Here is an 18,680-nt window from a genome sequence, read left to right on the forward strand (position 1 = left end):
TTGTGCTTCTGAAATAATTCTTTAACCTCCTGAGACATAAAAAAAATCTTTCTCTACTAGCTGAGCTGATTGGAACAGTTAAAAAATAATTCAAGTAACAAAGTTATGTATGAAAAAACTTTTTATATCTTGATCTTCAAAATCACCCAGACAACTTCAAAAATTGTGATGGGCTTAATTTTTCATCATTGAATAATCTAGTCTCATCGGCGCTCTCAGCTTCAATGAGATGTCATCTGCCTACAGCTCTGTTATTCACTATTCCAGACTGATGAGTTCATAACAAGGTCGAAACTGCAGTCTCTGGATGTGACAAACCGGTCTTGTCGGTATATTGCTTGTAATTTTTCTTGCTTGATGCTAAAAATTTTACGCATAATTGAAATGCATTGAGCAGCTGAAACGTGTATCTAGCAGAAAGCGATGAACACCCATTAAATAAATATAGGGGAGACCGGGGCAAGATGACGAATGCCTTAATTTTTCCGTTTTAAACTAGGTAACTGCATCAGCTGCATGCTACTGGCTCTCCTATCCGCTGTTCGTTCAGCAATAGTATAGAGACGCTGAAATCGCCATATTTGTGTTAGCTCTGAAGCTCTGATTGTTTACCGTTGCCACGGTATAACTTTTATGCATGTGTAAATAAGCTCTGCTGCATATACATATAGGATATATCGTGTCTCTTTAGTATTTATGAGTAACTTAATTTAAATACTACCTATTACCTTGAATAAATGTCAATTAATCGCCGTTTTTTTATGGCAATGATGATGAATCCGTTCAAAAAGGCAGTCTGGGGCAGCAATGCGGGGCAAGATGACGAGCTTGCCTATTGCCCGTGTTTCAGAATTTATTAAACTAACTAGATGTTGTCCACTTTATCAAATTCCTGTAAACTCTGTGTGTTTGTCCACACGACTTTGCGCTTCTCCTCTGGGGCTAAAGGACGCATTGAATCAAGGGAGGTAACTTTCGAAGGCGAGTGACCAAGGGCTATTTATAAACTAGTTGACCAAATGACTAGTTGAATGAATTAAACCAAGCAAAGAATCTCCTGCTCTGTTGGTTATTGACAATCACAAATCTCACATAGCTTAGCAGGCTATCTTATATTGCAGTGAAAAAACATTATCATGGTTGGGTTGCCGTTTTACACATCGCATCGTCTCTAGCTTCTGATGCATCATTTTTCTCTCCATTAAAAACCTACTATAGCCATGCAAGTAACAACTTTATGGCCATTCATCAAGAAAACACTATCACAGAAAAAAAAATATTGTTGAACTTTTGAGCACCGCATACTTCAAAGCAGCTACAGTTGGAAATGCCGATAAAGGGTTTAAAAAATGAGGTATCGAGTCTCATAATTTTCTTGTTTTTTAGCGGACTATGACGTTGTTGACTCTGAAACTGAGAATAATAGTGCTAATCCTCAGACCTTGAGAGTAGAAAACCAACATATAAACCCTCCAGACGAAGCAGAAGTTATGGCAAATGCTGATTCCGATACACCATAGAAGCATGTTAGTGTTTTTGATTTCAGTGCACTGCCTGAAGCAACACAATGCGAGAAAACAAAAACTGAAGCTCAAACGTTCTTACAAGCACACCCATCAAAGAAATGTCAGAACAAGGAGCAAAGCGGTAGAAAAAAAAGAATTATTTAAAAAAACAGAAAATAAGCTTGTGAAGCTAAAAAGGGAGTAAAAAAAGCTCAGACCCATGTCTATTACTGTGTCCCCGTATTCATTCCAAGCAATGCAGTTGCATCAAATTCAAAGAATAGTGTTCTAAGATGCCTTGCTTGGAAAGTAGAATTTTGTGACCCTCCAACAGAAGAATGGATCCAGAGCTGTAATAGCCAAGAGTGATGGCATGAGGAATGTTCCAATCATGAAAATGGTATTTTTATTTGTGTTTATTGTTAGCTGCATAACTTAATACTTGAACATTACGCTACAATGCATTACGCTTATCTTAATACTTAGTAAGACGTAAAAACACAGTTATCATTTGCGAAACTAGGTAACATATTCAAAACATAAAATATGATCAACCTTTTTCAACGTCGTCATTTTGCCCCTAGGTCAAAGTCATCTTGCCCCAGTACTGGGGCAAGAGTAAGCTGATGTACAAGAGTTAGTTAGAGTTTAGTTAATAGAAATTGTGTTGGAAAATGAATACATATGAGAAACTGGATTATTAACCAAGTTGCTGGGAGCAGGGGCGGCAAATAGGGGGGGTCAAGAGGGGGCGGTCGTACCCTAGTCGAGTGTAAGAGTACAGCTGATGTAAAATTAATTTTACTATCCTTAAAAATAAATTAATAAACCACGAAAATTGTTAGCATAGTCATCTTGCCCCGGTCTCCCCTACACTTAAAAAATAAACGTAAAAGCGAATGTAAAATATCAAGGAATTTTCTTGTGAAAACCTTGCAGATACACCACTTTGCACAGCCTCTCCGTTGTTACACTGGGGACACAAGCATGAAATCTTTGGCCTATATGAGGAAATGTCTTCTTTAGTTAAAATTAACCATGGCTCTCTATCAGCTCGAGTTTCATCAAATAGTTACTGAGAACCAGCGAGGTTTTTTTTTTTAATGAACATTGATTTCCAACTTACATAAATTGAAGTCACTCATTTTCTATCATTCTGTTCAAAAAGTTTGGGGGTACGACCGCCCCCTCTTGACCCCCCTATTTGCCGCCCCTGCTCCCAGCAACTTGGTTAATAATCCAGTTTCTCATATGTATTCATTTTCCAACACAATTTCTATTAACTAAATTTACTTAATTTGTGGAGCAATTAAGTTTTACTACTAGTTTAATAATTATACTAAAAGAACAAAGTCTACCCTTAAGAATTAAAATGAGTTTTTAATTGTAATCTAAATTATGTATCCATAAGTTCTTAAAACTTTGTTGTAACTGTATTTGATATGAGTAGGGTATGGTGGATATGAGGGTAGTAGATATGAGGAGTACTTGTGGACCTCGATGAAATTTTTTCAAAAGTATATGGACCCTAACTAAAATTACTTGCTGACCCCTGATCAAGTTATTCAGTGTTTTAAAAAGTAAACTTAATCATTTTTCTGAGTTGAAGGAAAACAATTGAACTTGGTATCATGTCAGATTTGAAATTATATTTGCAAAATAAGTTTCCCTGTAGAGTACACAGTAGCCTATACAATCTCATAGTTTCTAAATATGTTAATAAACTCCTGTTTGTGAAAATTGCAACACCATGAAGGAAGCATCATAGTTGAATGAAATTTAATACACAGTTGAGTGGTAATGGTACAAATAAATTACATTTTCAAACCAAACAAACAATAAAAGAGATAAAAATTAGTATTTTGTGTGGCCACCACGCGCCGCAATAAGAGCTGCTACACGACTCAGTATGGAGTGAAACAAAGTTTGAATATCTGCCTGCGGAAGACAGGGATCTGGCCAGAGGATATTTGGGTCCGTTAACGGACCCTTCACAAAAATCCGATCAACCAAAACGGACCTTTCACAAAATCCCGATGAAACAAAACAGACCCTTCGCAAAATTCTGATAAACAAGATCGGATCTGTCACAAATTGTTTATTGAAAGAGCAAATCTGAAAGCAAAATAACGCATATTTCTGTGTATAAACCGCATATTTCTCTGTATAAACCGATAATTTTTGGAACCTTTTTTTAAGTCAAATTAGAGGGATCAGCTTATACAAAATCGGCTAATTTTGAAAAAAAAATAAAAAATCGGCACTCTTGCGATGCTCCTGCAAGCGATAAATAACTGCTACTGCCAAATAAATATAATGGTTGTTTGTTTTATCACAGCTAATTAGCAGCGGTGTTGTTGTAAACTTTTCTGAAAAGGCATTGGTAAGCACTTTTCTCCACTCATGATTTAATAAACAATAATAATATATATCTGCGAAATGAATTTAGAACTGCAAAGGGATAGTAAGGGTGAGGAAAAAATATGATCGCTTCAGATAGGGTTACCAACTTCAAAACTATCACCACTTAGCGTCTGGCGTTGAACCTTTATAATGAGATTAGAAAATATTCTCATCATTTTGTCGGCTTGTCAATATTTGCGTTTTTACGGTGCGGTGCGATGTTTAATTGTTCTTTTGGGAGAAAATTATATGGGTTTTGATTTTTCGATGCTAACAAGGATGATTAACTTTAAGTAAACTCTTTTAATTACCGTTTTTTTTTTTCTTTAGATGTCTACATTTTGAAAAATGCAATCTTTTAACATCCGATATGAGAATCATATTTTGTTCTTTTTTCAAGCTAACTTCGCTTTATTAGGATTCAAATAAATGAAAAGTCTCTTTATTTCTGTTAAAACTCTCATTTCAAGTTTTTAAAGCCAAATTCCATAAATTCTGTTATGATTCAAAAATTAAAATGCTGAATAGATGGTTTATTTTATTATTATTTATTATTTTTTTTTGGGGGGGGGGGGGGGGGGGGTCAACTGTGTTCACAGATATTAATGATATGTTATCATAGCACTCTAAAATGCAATTTTAAAATTTTTTTATCAAAAATATTTCTTTTACAAGCCGTTTTTATACTTTTGACGCCTTCACTTTGAGAATTGCGATCTCTTTGCATCCGCTATGGGAATCCGATTTTTCGAATTTTTGATGATTATTACGCTTTGTTAAGAGGTAAACAATTGAAATTTCTTTTTATTTTTGTTAAAATCACGGAATTTATAAGTTAGAAACGAAATTTCATGCTTTTTAAGAGTGTGTTGGGTCAAACAGTTGAATGCTGAACCCTATTCTGAATTTTGTTTTATTTATTTATATTTTTGTTATAATTATTTTAAATACTGTACAGAAATATATCTAGTATAATTTAACATAATGCATAATGGTAGATAAATATTGATACTTGAAAGAGCGATGCCCCCCCCCCCCACGCCAAATATCAGAAAAAAAAAATCCAGAATGATTTTCTCGTCATAGAAGAAGAAAACACTCAACTTTAAGTTTAATTGATGCAGTTTGTGCCATCTCTAAATTCTAAAATTTCGTTTTAACAAAAATTTTTATTTTATTTTATTTTATTTTTTTTTTTTGCGAAATTTTTTGATTTTTCACAAGATTAATTCATTTTTCACAAAATTATTTGATTTTTCACAAAAAACGGACCCTGTGAAAAAACCTGGACAGACCCCTGGAAGAGTATTTCATATTGTCTGTATGCGCAACCAAAGTTCGTCTGTCGAATCAACAGGACGAGGATCACGAGCCAGACACCGCTCAATGAAATCCCACACATGTTCAATCGGTGACATATCCGGGGAATATGCAGACCAAGGAAGAAGCTGTACCTGCTGTGAATCAAGGTAGGATTTGACAGTCCTGGCGACATGTGGACGGGCATTATCCTGCTGGAATACAGCCCCTGGCAATCCTTGCAGGAAAGGAATAGCTTGGGGCTGTAAAACTTCGTTTATGTATCGGGTACTGTTCAAATAGATCACAATTTGTAGCAATTGTGATCGTCCATGATATGCTATAGCACCCCAGACTATAACCCCGGGTGTTCATCCACCGTGGAGTTCGATAATGCACTCCGGAATGTGCCGTTCACCGGCATAGCACATGACATGAATTCGGCCATCATGGTGTCACAAATTGAAGCGGGATTTGTCAGAAAAGACGACCTCCTGCCAATCAGTACGCCCTATGCACATTGGCCAATTGTAGCTGCAGGCGACGATCCTTTCGTACAGCCCACGCTACAGCAGACGTCTCCGAATTGATGAAGCACACAATGAAACACCTGTAGCTGTTGACCACTGTGCTGCCAATTGTCTAGAAGAAGCTGTGCGGTTTGTCAGCACCATACGCGCCAGGTGTCTGTCATCGCGAGCTGACATCACATTTCGGGGTCCACTCCCGGATTTCCGAGCTGTCCGACCCTCGTCTGTCCACTGCTTCCAAACACGCATGATTGTGCTGCTGTTATGCGGCACACGAATGGCTACTGCTCGATAAAACAATCTAGCTTCATGAAGGCCAACGATTCTGCTTCCTTCAAACTCCGAATTTTTCTCAAATTTCGCTTTCTTTCGTCGAAGAGGCATAGTTAAGATTCAGTTAACGTTTACTCTAGCATATAACCACTAAAAATCATACACGCCTCGGTACAGCCGTCTATTTATATTTGGTTCGATCCGCCGTCCAGAGGGTGCTGCTCAGCATACATGCACTACCGGTATGCAATTCTAATCATTTGCATATCCTGCCCTACTTTACATTTCCTGCAATTTTCAGCTCACTCGCATAAGGCCTTTGTGGTGTTGCAATTTTCACAAACAGGAGTGTATATGCTGTTTCAACACACCTACTATTCAGGTTACTTAATTTCACAACATCGGTCCAGATTATTGATCATTGGGAAAGAATTCATTATGTGAGGGTTTGAAAAACGAGTATTGAAGCAAAAATTACATCATATGAGGCAGTGAGAAGCAAAGAAATGTAAGGGATGAAATTTAAAAAAATGGAGATAACCAGTACACATGGTAGGAGAACCTACCATGGTTCTCTGTTTTACTTCAAGCAATAGTACTAGTAGCCCTGGTAAGTGCTGTTATACAGCATGATTTAGAAAAACTTTTCAATGAAAGCCTACCTAGGACCTTAATTTTAAGCTTTTTACTCAAAAATGCCCACTAACATCCTTTTGCTTCTCACTGCCACATATCTTGTTAGTCGTTTTGAAAGAAGATAAAACAAAATTTCTTTTAAAACAATTTTTATTTTCCAGCAGTACATAGGTTGACAGTATTTGTGCAGTTTACTTTTGAAATTTGTTCCAATGTGTTTGTGATGTTCTTGAGCCAGTATCTATGTGAGAGGTCATTGTAATGTAGAAGATCAAAATTGGTAGTAAAACACCCTGAAATCAACCTCACTCCAAAATATTTTCAAAGTTGGAATTACAATATTTACTGGGGTTAAAGTTCAATAAAAAAATAATCAAGATGGAAGCTTCAAAAGTTGAAGATATCAACAAGACACTGAAGATGGAATAGTGTTGAGTTTTATAAGAAATAAAATAACAAAATATTTTACTGTATTTAAGAATAATTTATTTTTCATCATTAGGTAATGAGTAGAAGTTTCCCCTTAAATATGATCACAAAATACGAATTACATAAAAAACAGTTAACTCAACTTCCCAGATTTTACTTATTCCCCGATTATTTATTACTTTTATGCTCAGTCTCTCACTCAGTTTCCAATTTTTTTTTCAAAGACTAAATCTGTCGTAAGACGATGAGTCATAAGTATTAGTCACATTTCATGATTCAATATAATACTAATTTGAGGTATGTACATCTTTCTTTTTTCTTTACAAGAATGATGACATAAAGGAATGTCATTCAACACAATTTGATGAAGTTGCATATTTTAGTAGCACGCAAAATATCATGCCAAAATTAAATTTCACGCCAATGGTTGTGCGATATTTCAGCAGGTATTCCTTCAATGACTTCAAGAATGATTCATTGTTTTAGCTCATCAATATCCAGAACTGGAGCTGTGTTAGCTCCAATACAACAGATTTGCTTTCAAGGAGCCATAAAATGCGTAGTGCTTTTCCTGTAGCACCATCGACTGGCTTATGTTTAAGCAATTTAATTGGTGAAATTGTGATGTATAAAATTCCTTTTTGTTGTCTTTCCAACAAAAAAATAAGTATGTACTTCGATAAGGTTTTTTGAATTCAAGCATGAAATGAGCTTAATACATTTGGCCCACCCAGTACAACGTCGAGTTTCCAGGTTCCATTATTAAGTGTTTTCTTCTTAGCAACATTTAAAAACTATTATTTCTAAATATAAACAAAGGGAAATAATTGCTTCTACAGAAATAAAAGACTTCTTAAATCTTTAATGCAAATTTTACATATTTCTTTTCAAACAGAAATTAAAAACTTTGATATTGTTCTTTATGAAAACACTTTTATATGACGCAGCATACAGAGACTGTTATTCAATGCTCATAGCTCATTAGATTTGTATTCCACTAATCATACGATGCAACTAAAAAGAGAAAATGAACAATATTAAGCAATTTATTTTCATCAAAATTGAAAAAAATATGTAGTCTAATTTAGCATAAAATGATAATCACCATCAAAATTAATTCAACACACAGGGTGTTCATAATCAAACGGCCATACTTCAAAACTGTATAGCGGCAAAACCAATGCTCAGAAATGAAAGAAATTTTGGGTTCAACATAATGAAGGGATGGGAACTCATTTGAGAGAATAATTTTAAAAAAAGTTCAAAAATTCGCTGCCAGAGGCCGTTCTTAATAAAATACATTGAAATAAAATGAAAGAAAGGGGGTTCAACCAAACCAAGCACTGCGACCAGAGGTCTATTGTACTAGTCCTCAAACAGAAGTCTTAAAACAGACCAGTAGCTGAAGCAAAATTCAATGAATACCTAATAGCAATGTTATGAATCTATTATGATTCAAGCAAATGACGACCAAGGTGGTCAAACCTTGCTATCTCAGGATTCTAGAAGGTAGATGAAAATGATATCCATTGTATTAAAAATGTTCTGACGCAAGAAATTGTTTCAAAATCATTGCAAATGTATAATAAATCAAAAGTAACTTATAAAAATACGTCCTCTAGTGGCGAAATTTTGAACTAATTTTTATTCGCTCAAACCAATTCCCATCCTTTCACTGTGTTGTATGTTGTGCACAAAATTTTGTCAATTTCTGAGCAATAGCTTCGACGCTAGACAACTTAGGGTTGACAAATATGTAGACAAGTTAGGGCAGACAAGTAGGGTTGTTTAATTAAGGACACCCTGTATGTTAATGTGCAGTAAAAACACTATGGAGACTAATTTAAAGAAATCACCAGAAAATATTTTGTATAGTATATGCAATTGAATTAATAAACTGTAATATGTACAAAAATATTTAAATTATAAAGGAATGCTAAAAGTATTTTTATAGATATATACACCCAAATCACTTAACTCAAGGATAATTACCAGAAAGTGCTACAATCCTAAATTAATGAAAGATTCAGCATTCTGTTTAGCTGCCTCTAAAATGAATGCACAAGGCAATACAGGCAATCATTGAGGCATAGTCTCCTGCAATGACCCTATGTCCTCTTGTATGTGCACTTATTCAGTCAAACTCATAGGCTGTCCAACTTACCATCTCCAGTGACTCCAGCTATGCACAATTTGTCAGGGTGTTGTGCAAGCTAGAGAAAATAAAGTAGAAGGTGAATCCTCTGATTCCCTTTCCATGTGTGACCAAGCATTGTCTTGTTAAAAAATGGCTCCTAGGAGCCCTGCCATGAATGCCATCTGAAGACTGAAGCTTTACACAAACATACTGTTAGGATCTCTTAGTACAGTAGTTCACTATCAGCGGTAACCAAATTTCATATGCGATAGTACCCCATAATGTCACTCCAGCTGTGAGTGCGGTGTGCCACTGAAAAGCCAAGGGTCTATTATGGCATTCACACTGTCACCTCCAGTTGAGTAGACTACATTTGACAGGATTGGACTGCAACCAAATGAATCCAGATCGTCTTTGGAGATGAATCCAGATCAAATTTGCGCAAACAATGACAATTGTGTACACTTATGGAGATTCTGATGTGAACTCTCTAATAGTGCCTTTGCTTCTAAGCAACACACAGTGCTCACAGCTGGTGTGATCTTAATGGATTCTATCTCAAAGGAAACATGAAAATATTGATTCACTGCACCATGACAGCCAATCATATTTGTATGTGGCATGCTTTAGTCACGTGTTGGCACTCAGGAGAAGGCTCCATGAAACTATTTTTTAAAAAGGACTATGCTTGGTCAAACACAGCAAGAGCGTCAGTGGACTTCTTCCACATTATCACGTTCTAAGGTCTCGTGTGATCCCGATTTGCACAAATTGAGCATATCTGGGATCACTTGAGACAGTAAGTTGAAAAACCTATGAGTTTGATTAATTTAATGTCACATTTACAGCAATTGTGGTATAAGATGACATAGGTCATTGGGATGAGACTGCTATCCCTCAATGCTCGACTGTATTGTCTTACATTCACCAGGTCTGCCCACCCCTCTATGAGCAAGGGCGCATCCCCCATAAATATTGCAATCTTGCAAAGATCCTCTTAAAATATAAAAATACTCCTCAAAGCCCCCACCCCTTAAAAATTTCAATGCTGCAGTCTGTGCCATGACCCCCCTAGGTGAGCATCCCTGCATTCATGTTAGACGTGGCTGCAGGGCCTGATTTAAGTGTAAGTCTAAGAAGCACGGGCTTTGGGGCACGGTCTAGCTTAAGGGAGGGGGGGGGGAGGCAAAAATTGTAAAAAAAAAAAAGGTTGACTCCAGTTGATGCTGTTTTATGATGTATGCTGTATATTTTGGTCGACCTTGGAATGTCTTATTTTATTGGATTATCCTTTTATTTTTATTCATTTGATTGGTTTTCTTTTAACTTGATTTTTATCGACTGACACGAAAATCGAACCAATGACTATGGATTGGAACTTGCACCTGGACACATAGGTAAGACTTTTGATTTTTTGCTGGTGGTACGGTGGACGGACATTATTGATAGCCTTGGCTTCTAATGTCCGAGACGAAACCCCAGTACTTAGTTTTAGGTCTTAGTTCTAGAAATCTGCATTCATTTTTCACATATGATGCATTTAGCCCTATGTAATCCTGAATGTTAGCTTTTTGGAAACAGGACATCCTACAATTAGTTTTAGTATAAATTTTTTGGTCTTTCGCCCATAGGATGAAGTTTCCATTGCTAAAGAGTGCTGGCTTCATCTCTGTCATTTATCCATGTTGTAACCCTGCCTGTTTGTTGTTTTATTGATGTTTATTTTACCTGGCTTATTTGTTTAGCTGCTTTGCACATCTGTGGGCTTGTGGTTTATGGTATTCTAATTTTTTTTTCTTTAATATGTTTTCAATATACATATATATATATATATATATAAATTGTTACTGCTGGCTCTGTTTTGACAAGGCTTATGAGTTCAGTAAAAAACTAACTCTCCCAGAGAACGAGAAAACTATCTGGAGTGACGTCTATCATAGAAAGAGCTGTAACTTCATGAAAGTACGAAGCTTACTGCTACTGCTTAAGGCATTTGTTTTGCTTCTGTTTATTTACAATATTTCAAGATGTTTGAATCTTTTGTAATTGTTTATTCATGTAAGTTTCAAAAAAATACAGAGCTGTTGATCTTGACATAGGGCTGGTAAATTGACTAGCACTTGATTAGCTGGGCCCAGAGCCTGTAGCGAGATTTCACTTTTGTATCCATAATACCAAAACAACTTTTTATTAATCTAGTATTTTAATTTAGTTAATTTACATCAGCAATACTTAACATACGACTCACAAAATACATGCAGCTGACTCAGCATTCCTGAATGGCCTCGTCAAGTCAGTCAAAATCTTAACGGAAGGTGATTAACTTATTTTTGTGCAGGTACACCCCACAGAAAAAAAGCACTTTTTCTCTTTTTTCAAGCAATTGGAGACCAGTTCAGGGAAAGTAAAGACTTCGTTAACAGTATTCAGTGACATTTTCAAAACATATATACATTTACACCCTCTGTTTGCTGCAACCCACAACCATGCAAATGTCAATGGGGTCAACCTAAAAAAATCAATTGTACAGATTTTTTTTCAAGGGGAAGGGGGGGGGGGTATCTTTTTTTTTTTGGATGGTAGGTCATTTTTCTTGGGGGATGCAAGCCTCGGCAACGACAAAAAAGATGTGTGATTGAGCACGTTCAGTTTTGCAAATCAAGGGGTCCTCCACTGGTTTCTAGTGCTTAGACCTAAAACTTCTAAATCGGGAAAACCTGCACTCTTTCAGTAATAAATAATCAATTTGCTTTCATTTTGTTATCACTTTTTTATATCATTATTACTTTTACATGTGTAAAATTTTGTTTTATTGTAGCTACTCCTTTTTGGTGCATCGTTTTTTATTTTTATTTTAATTAGAGTATATTAAAAAGCAAACAGCTCCTCATGCAAAACTGGCGCACACATATACATATAGTCTTATAAAAAGTTACCTCATCAAACTTGTGTATTTGTCGAATGAAAAAATCTCCATATCGTCGAGCAACTTTAGTATCAGCAATGTGAATCATATCCTAGAATAATTATTTAAAATATGAAAAACAGATAATACCTTACAAAAAAAAAAAGATTAAGAAAATATATTAACAACAATCAATTTGAAGACAAAATCCATACACTAAAAAGGATATTTTCATTTATTTCAACTTGGGGGGGGGGGGGGGGGGGGACAATAACTGAAATCAAAGAGAGATTTCACATGATCAATAACTACCAAGAAAATAATGCTGACATAATGAACAATCATTTTCAAATTAAAATCACAGCAACAGAATTTTTTTCAACAGTCTGCAAGGTAAACAGACATTGTATTTATCATAAAATATAAATAAGCACAGGGAAAAGCAGAAAAATAAGATGCTAGAACTTAAACGCTTCAAGTATCAATGGATTATACACACAAAAATACGGTACAAACCTTCATTGCTGAAATTCAAAGATTTTTTTCTTCAAAAATGTTATTTTTTTCCCCGACTAAGAATTTGACTGTAGGCTTTTTAAAGAATCTGTTGAAGTATGATGCTGTTTCTGCTTCAGGGATTCAAACAATCAAGAAAACAAAGGGCAGCATGTAGACTAAAGATCACTTTTAAAGAATCCCTCTGCAAGACCATATTTTATTTAACCCGTTCGCACCCAGCGTCACGCGGACGCTACGCAACAATTCCTCTCTTATCAGCCCAGCGGCACGTAACCGCTACGCGCTCTGATCGACGCTGACGTCCCAGCGTCACATATACGCTTTCTCGAAACGGAACGAATTAAATGAATATTTAAACGATAATAGATGGCGCTAAATGGTTATAACTTTGATCTTATTCGAGTCACATAGTATTTGACCTTCATGTACAGGCTTTAGCTTCTTATTTGGGCCTCTCAATGGGATAGATTTTTTTAATGTAAACATCAGTGAATCACTGCTCTGCGCATATGATTTATGAGGTCTCAATAGGGAAGTTTTCGATTTTTCAATTTTATTTTTATATGATAGAGTAACATGTATGAACATCATAGGTGAAAAAATTTTTGCCATGCGATAAGTAGTTTTTTTTAAATTAATTTTTAAAGTTCAAGCGCCTGTGACGTCAGATGGCATAGGAAGTGACGTCCGATAGGAGAGAAACGCTGGGGAACCGGTTCCCATGTCATGGGAGAAATCGAAGAACGTGCATTCGACTTCGAAGATGAAACGTAAAAGGCTTATCTCCTCGCGTTTCTGGAACATTAAACCTCTAATCCTCTCGGAAATATTCGAATATCACCATTGATATTATTTGAGGAAGATTATTTAGATTGTGCTTTAACGAATCCGGCCTCCATAGTGTGTTCAAAAGGATTATTGAATTTCTAAAAAATAAAAATATCAGCTCGCTCAAAATGTCCCTAGCGAAAACAAGGGATTTTCGGCGGAAGGCTGCACATTCGCGCCCTGTGACATACGCTCGTGACGTTTCAAAAGCGCGCACTTTTGCGCGTGGATTTTTAAAAAATCATTAAAAATCAACCACGGTGTTTTAAAATTCGGCGATGGTGAATTTTTTAGTTTTGAGGGTCAATTAACAATATGCAATAGCCAAAATATGAACATTTAATAGGTTGCAACTTCCCTATTGCTCTTGTTTATATCTTTGCTTCTCTTTTTTTGTGACGAGTTATTGAAAGAGATAGGGTCTGGTGGGGTAAAGTGGTCATAAAATCGCAGGTTTTCAACTTAGGTGGATAATAAATACAACAAATTCTTTAAACACTTCAATTTTTTTCATTGTTATTTTACATTGCATTATTAAAGAACACGGTACATTGAATTTTAGGAAGAAAAAGATTGATTTTAGTAGTTTTATAGCACTTTCTTTTCCCTATGTTTTTATGACCACTTTACCCCATGGGGTGGGGGAAAGTGGTCATAGCTTGGGGTAAAGTGGTTATATTTAAAAATAGAAGCAAAATCATTATAAATAACCCTAAAACTTGTATATTTCTGTTGCTTTTATAGTTACAAGTATATTCACGAGTACATGCGTGTACGAATATATTCGTGTCATGTTATAAACGAGTAAACACGTTCCTATATGAGCAGATACATGTATACATCATATATATGCATGCACGTGCCTACTCAAGTATATACGTGTATATACGAGTATAAGTATATACACGAGTACATAACCATGTATACGTGATTACCTACAGGAGTGTATACGTGTCTACATGAGTACATACGTGTCACGTGTATACACGTGTCATGTGTATACGAGTATATACGCGTATAAACGAACATCATATGCTCGTATGCACTTGTATCTCAAGAAAATACCTGCATACTTGAGTATATATGTGTAAAATAGACGTATATACGCATATATAAGTGTACATACATACATATGCGGGTATACATGAGTTAATTCGTGGATACATCCAGTGGTTTGGAGTATGTATCTACTCACGTATATATATGGAAGCACGAGTATATATGCATGTATTCGCGTAAACACGACCATATACCTGTATAGACGTATATACGTACATTTACGAGCATACACCAGTACATGTGTGTATCACGAGAATATACGCTTATATACATGTCGACCTACAGAGTGAATTTAAGCTCTTGGGCAAAAATCAAAGGGGTGTGAGAGGGAAGGATAGGAAGTTAAGAGTCATAAGGAAGTTATAATCACTGACGCGCTACATGCACAAAAAGTCAGAAACTGATGGATGCAAAGCAGGGCACAAATTTGTTGCACTAAGATGATTTTACTTCATATTTTAGTTTTTAAGAAATATTTAGAGCAGTTGTTAAAAGTTACGGCCTGTAGTAGCATCGCAACAAAGGCGCAGCGGCTGATGAAAGTTTTTCAAAAGTCTCGTTATTGCAACAGAGAGTGCTTTGTGATTGCGAAACACATTTATTACAGCTGCAGGCCGCAAATTTCATAAATCGCTTTAAAACTTTCTTGAGACCTAAAATGTTGTGTAAAATTGTCTTTGTGTAATAAATTTGTGACTTTTTTTGCATCCATCAGTTTCTGGCTTTGCGTGCATGTAGCGCGTCAGCATTGTGTTTGTGACTATATGTTCCTTATGATTATTGCTTCTTATCCTCCCTTCTAACAGCTTTTAATAATTTGCTCAAGAGTTTAAACTCACCCTGTATACTTATATTTCTTATGCTTGTATGTAAATGTCTACACGAGTACGACCGCGTATATTACGTGTCTACCTGAGTATATAAGTTTTCATGTATATATGAGTATAAGCGAGCATATACATGTATAGTGGAATATATAGCTGTATGGATAAAAAATACTTGGACATACCCATACACGTATTTATTGGCGCATTTATGTGAATACGCCTATGTACGTGCCTACACGAGTACTTATGCGTATATATAAGCATTTACTCGTATTTTTAACCCCGTTTACTGTAAAAACAATACATATTAAGTAAAACTAATATTTAATCTGTATCGGCCTTATACTTAAAGATTAAGTGACATTAGAAGAACAATATTCGTTAAGCCTAATATTATGACCACTTTACCCCATCTTACTTAAATTGTTCTAAAAAATTACCTAAAATAGATTCAGCTAACTACTAATGAATAAGAGTTCTTGAGACATGTAGGAAGCTTCCTGTACAGTCAATCTGTTCCTAATTCTAACAAACAAAATTTCCCAAGGAAGTTAAAATAGGTGTTTAGATTTTAAAATTTTTCACATTCACGCAAAATATATTTTTTTTACCCAATAAAATTTTGCCAGTTGCAAAATCTTGTATTCAAAATGTAGTTTCTAACTGCCCTACTCTAAAATAAAATTTTCACATTCATTCGAAGATTTATTTCCAAGCTATAGCCATTTATTTGACATATGACCACTTTACCCCATTGACCACTTTCCCCCACCAGACCCTATACATCTAGCTGAATAAATTATGGGGGTGGGGAGGAAGGTTAAAATATTTTTGCTTATGTGTTCCAGACTTTTGGGATTCCCCGTTCGATGAGAGTACATTAATGATTTCAAGCGGCACTGAAGTTTATGATTATTTTTGAATTCTTTCTGATAAAGTTCTTCTTTATTTATTCTTTTTCATTTGGAGACTGGAACATTGCAATAAAAATGGTTAGCGAAGTGAGTGAAAGGGAATGTTTGAGAGAATTATGAAGAAAATTTTGAGACTTGTTGCGTGGGAATTGAACTAGTTTAAATTCGTTGACCTAAGTTGTTTTAATTAAATTTACATAAGGAACATATTTTTTTGCTACATTTCTTTTTCTTTGATTGCACACTCACGATGTCTAACTCTAACTTTGTTTTTGTGCACATATTATTTAACTTTGTGCACATAGTTAAAGTTTTAGTATTCTACTTATTTCACTCCCTTCTAATAATGTAATAGTCTTTATATTAATAATTAGTAATCATTAGTACATTGTTACAGCAAATTTAAAATTTCAAGTCATTATTTTGAGATGCTGATTTTATATGAATATTTTTGTTCAGTTAGGCTTAACTGCTGTAAATGCTCGGGCCGATGGCGGCGTTCCATTTCGGAACGTTCGGTCCCGTAGCTGCGTTTGTTTTCCATGCGCTGGTCCTCAAGGGGTTAATACTAGAACTAGTCGCCTGCGGCAACTAGCTGGTTCGCCTTTTTACGCTATTCCCTTTCCTATGCAAGCAGCCTACGGTGGCTGTTTAAATAAATTTGGCGGTGGTATTAATCAATCTATATCTTTCTATATCAATATTAATTTGAATAAAATATTGTCTGAATCTATCTTCATTACTATAATTTGGAATTTTCCAAAACGCAGGGGGGGGGGGGGAGGGTACTCTCAATGCACATTTTGTCGGAAAATAAAAAACAGCACGTCCATTTTTATGTGAAACCCACTGTTGAAGTTCCTTGAATGACGGGCCTGTTATCTTCAGATCTATGCATATCGACCTCTTATGGTAATAAACAAGCTTTTTCAATGAAGAAAGTATTAATTTGGAAAAAACTTTTTTTGTACACTCAATATCTATCTATCTACCCGTTCAATCTATCTCTAAATTTTCTTATCTCTATTTATTAACCTAACCACCAATCCGTAACAAAAATTTAATTAAAACAGCAAAAAAAAAAAAAAAAGCTCTTTGTTCCCTGTAGTGTACAAAAAGTAGCACTTGCAAAAGATAAGAAAAACGTCTTTATATTTAGATATGTATTTTAATCTAACCTCCAATTCCATTCCCTAACAAAAACAAAATCATGTAAAAAAATGTATCTGGGACCAAAATGATCCATCCCATTAACCGAAATCAATTGAATGTGTAGCAAAAAGTTGGAGGGGAGGGGGGGAGAAACAAATGAAATCCCTGGAAGAAAAAAAAAGCTTTCAGTTAGATCACGTGGACGCGTTACGTCATATTCTGACCGATCAAGACAGCAGAACTTCAGTGAACCGAAAGCTCATATCTTCGTTCTGTATTTAAAAAATTGTAAAAAAAAACTGTCAAGTATTTTTGAAAACTTTTTTTTTTCTGAAGAGGACAAAATGTTTCGACTATTATACAGTAAAATTTTAGAAAAGAGGCTTTTATACCGTTTTCCCACACACACAAACAACCATCTTATTTTATTACATATATAGATAAAAAAAGGCTGCTAACAAGTTTTCTGAGTTATCAAGTATCCCTACTCTCCGCTATTAATTTGGAATTTGGCAGATTCTTAATGTACAACATCTTTAATCATCACTTGAAAACTTACAGTCATGTTCTTTAGTTGAATAAATAAGTAAAACATGCAGTGAAAATTTAAGACAATAAATTCATTTGATGTTTCAAATCAGAAAGTTATCTTTACAATTAAAACAAAAATATGTATATTATATTTACCTTATCAATATAAAAATCAACTTCGGATCCAGATTGAAATTCTCCTTCTAAGCCACTGGTACCTTTTATCCAAACCATATTTTTCATTTTGTGCTAAAAAAACAATAAAATGGTACATTAACAGAGGAAATATATCTGGTGACCCAAAATTCCAATATGCTTCCAGAATGTCGTTAAAATAATTTTCAGTATCATATCATCCCCCCCCCCCAGCAATTTCATTGTAAAATTAAAAACAAAGTAATACAAGGATGGTAATGAAATTTATTGACAAAGTAAAAGCTTCTCTCTTTTATATGTACTTCTAGTTCAACAGTTATGTCAATACCTGTTGGAGAATATAATATTTTTGTTCCTCCAACACTCAAACAAAATCTGGTTGATTTGTATACTTTAATGATGAATTTATCCCTGGCGGTTAGAAAAAATTAAATTATGTCCCAAATATAAAGTGAAAAACTACTATTATTGCAGATTTAAATACAGTAATAATTTTTTTTTTTGAAAACTCTATTCAAGTAATTGTTAACAAGATTTTATTTTTGCCAATTTAAACTAAAAAATTCTGCATTTAAGA

The 18,680-nt window shown here is 35.0% G+C and overlaps 1 protein-coding gene across 1 annotated transcript in view; it reads right to left on the minus strand.

The window, feature by feature from the left end:
• Window positions 1-7,919: 7,919 nt before the first annotated feature.
• LOC129229903 (eukaryotic translation initiation factor 3 subunit L-like) overlaps window positions 7,920-18,680 on the minus strand; it is a 77,469-nt gene continuing 66,708 nt past the window's right edge. The window contains 3 exon segments of the mRNA XM_054864287.1: window positions 7,920-8,089; window positions 12,149-12,229; window positions 18,104-18,196. Of these exon segments, the coding sequence (XP_054720262.1) occupies window positions 8,057-8,089; window positions 12,149-12,229; window positions 18,104-18,196 (207 nt within the window). The 3' untranslated portion in view covers window positions 7,920-8,056.

The sequence above is a fragment of the Uloborus diversus genome, chromosome 1 (assembly GCF_026930045.1).
Source record: "Uloborus diversus isolate 005 chromosome 1, Udiv.v.3.1, whole genome shotgun sequence".
NCBI lineage: Eukaryota > Metazoa > Arthropoda > Arachnida > Araneae > Uloboridae > Uloborus > Uloborus diversus.